Below are 1,119 nucleotides of genomic sequence, written 5' to 3' on the forward strand. Positions count from 1 at the left end.
GGCGGTGTACTCGATGTGTCTGATATTGAGAAGTATCCACAGTCAGATACAACATTAGAGATCAGTAGAGTCAATGAAATGGACGAAGGAGACTACCAATGTCGAACAGAGAATGCAGCTTACAATGGAAATGAAGGAAAGCTAAGTAATAAAGGAACACTGTCATTGTTTAGTCTCACTTGTAAGTAAAATTACTTAATAATAGTGGGAATATTAAATTAAAAATCTACAATACAATATTATAGAATAAAATGGAATACTATCTAAAAAACTATCTTACATTATTTATTATTAATGTTCTCTTTCAATATTATATTTAGTATTTTGTTTTCAATTTGGAAACATTAATTTCTTTTTCATTAGCTACATCAACATCCTTAGCCAGTTCTTTCACCATAGGTACGTATTCCTTTTATTCATATTTTGTACGATTATTTGCAAATGAAAAGAAAATAAATTTTGTACATCACTATATTCAGTTTTGTTTCTTCTAAAATTGTTTCATTTGCATTAGTCACATCATCAACATCCGTATCAAGTATTGCAGTCACGGGTACGTATTTTCATTATTCATTCAATTGGTGAAGGTATCCGAATAATTCGGTCGTTTTGTCTTTAAATCAAAACGAGTGAAATAAAAGTAAAATTATTACTTAGAACTATTTTAGCAAACCTATGAACCTATAGGAGTTGGTGTGTACGATAATTTCATTAATAAGGTAACTAACATTATGTCGCCCTACTAAATTTCCAAATACTATAAAAATATTTTTGTAAATTTATATAATGTTTGACTAGCACATAAATATTTGTAATGCACTGTATTCATACAATGCCATGTCAATATCCTTTTATTGTTTACCAAAGTACCACTGAAATGTTCAGACTCAGATGCTGGTCTTCTTGTTGGAATGACGTTTTTAGGTTTCTTCTTCGGAATCCTTTTGTCTTTATCTATATTTTGCGTCCTCAGAAAGATGAGAAATTCAAAGGCACAGGTGAGATACCAACAGGATAGGAATATTACCCGTCTCGAGGGCAAAGTCAATTTTGGGAGGATTGAGCAGTGCTCCATATTGGTAGACCTTTGCTATATACTAGAAAAATAATAAATATTAT

The 1,119-nt window shown here is 30.7% G+C and overlaps 1 protein-coding gene across 1 annotated transcript; it reads left to right on the forward strand.

The window, feature by feature from the left end:
• Nucleotides 1–13: 13 nt before the first annotated feature.
• LOC117109322 lies at nucleotides 14–1,079 on the forward strand (the record flags this gene model as incomplete). Its single annotated transcript, XM_033251593.1, has 4 exons — nucleotides 14–181; nucleotides 364–399; nucleotides 515–553; nucleotides 868–1,079. Coding segments are annotated over exons 1-4 (390 nt in total), but the record flags the coding sequence as incomplete, so codon positions are not given.
• Between the last annotated feature and the right edge of the window lie 40 nt (nucleotides 1,080–1,119).

This window comes from Anneissia japonica, unplaced genomic scaffold (assembly GCF_011630105.1).
Source record: "Anneissia japonica isolate Jap-2015-1 unplaced genomic scaffold, ASM1163010v1 scaffold163728_len1119_cov109, whole genome shotgun sequence".
NCBI lineage: Eukaryota > Metazoa > Echinodermata > Crinoidea > Comatulida > Comatulidae > Anneissia > Anneissia japonica.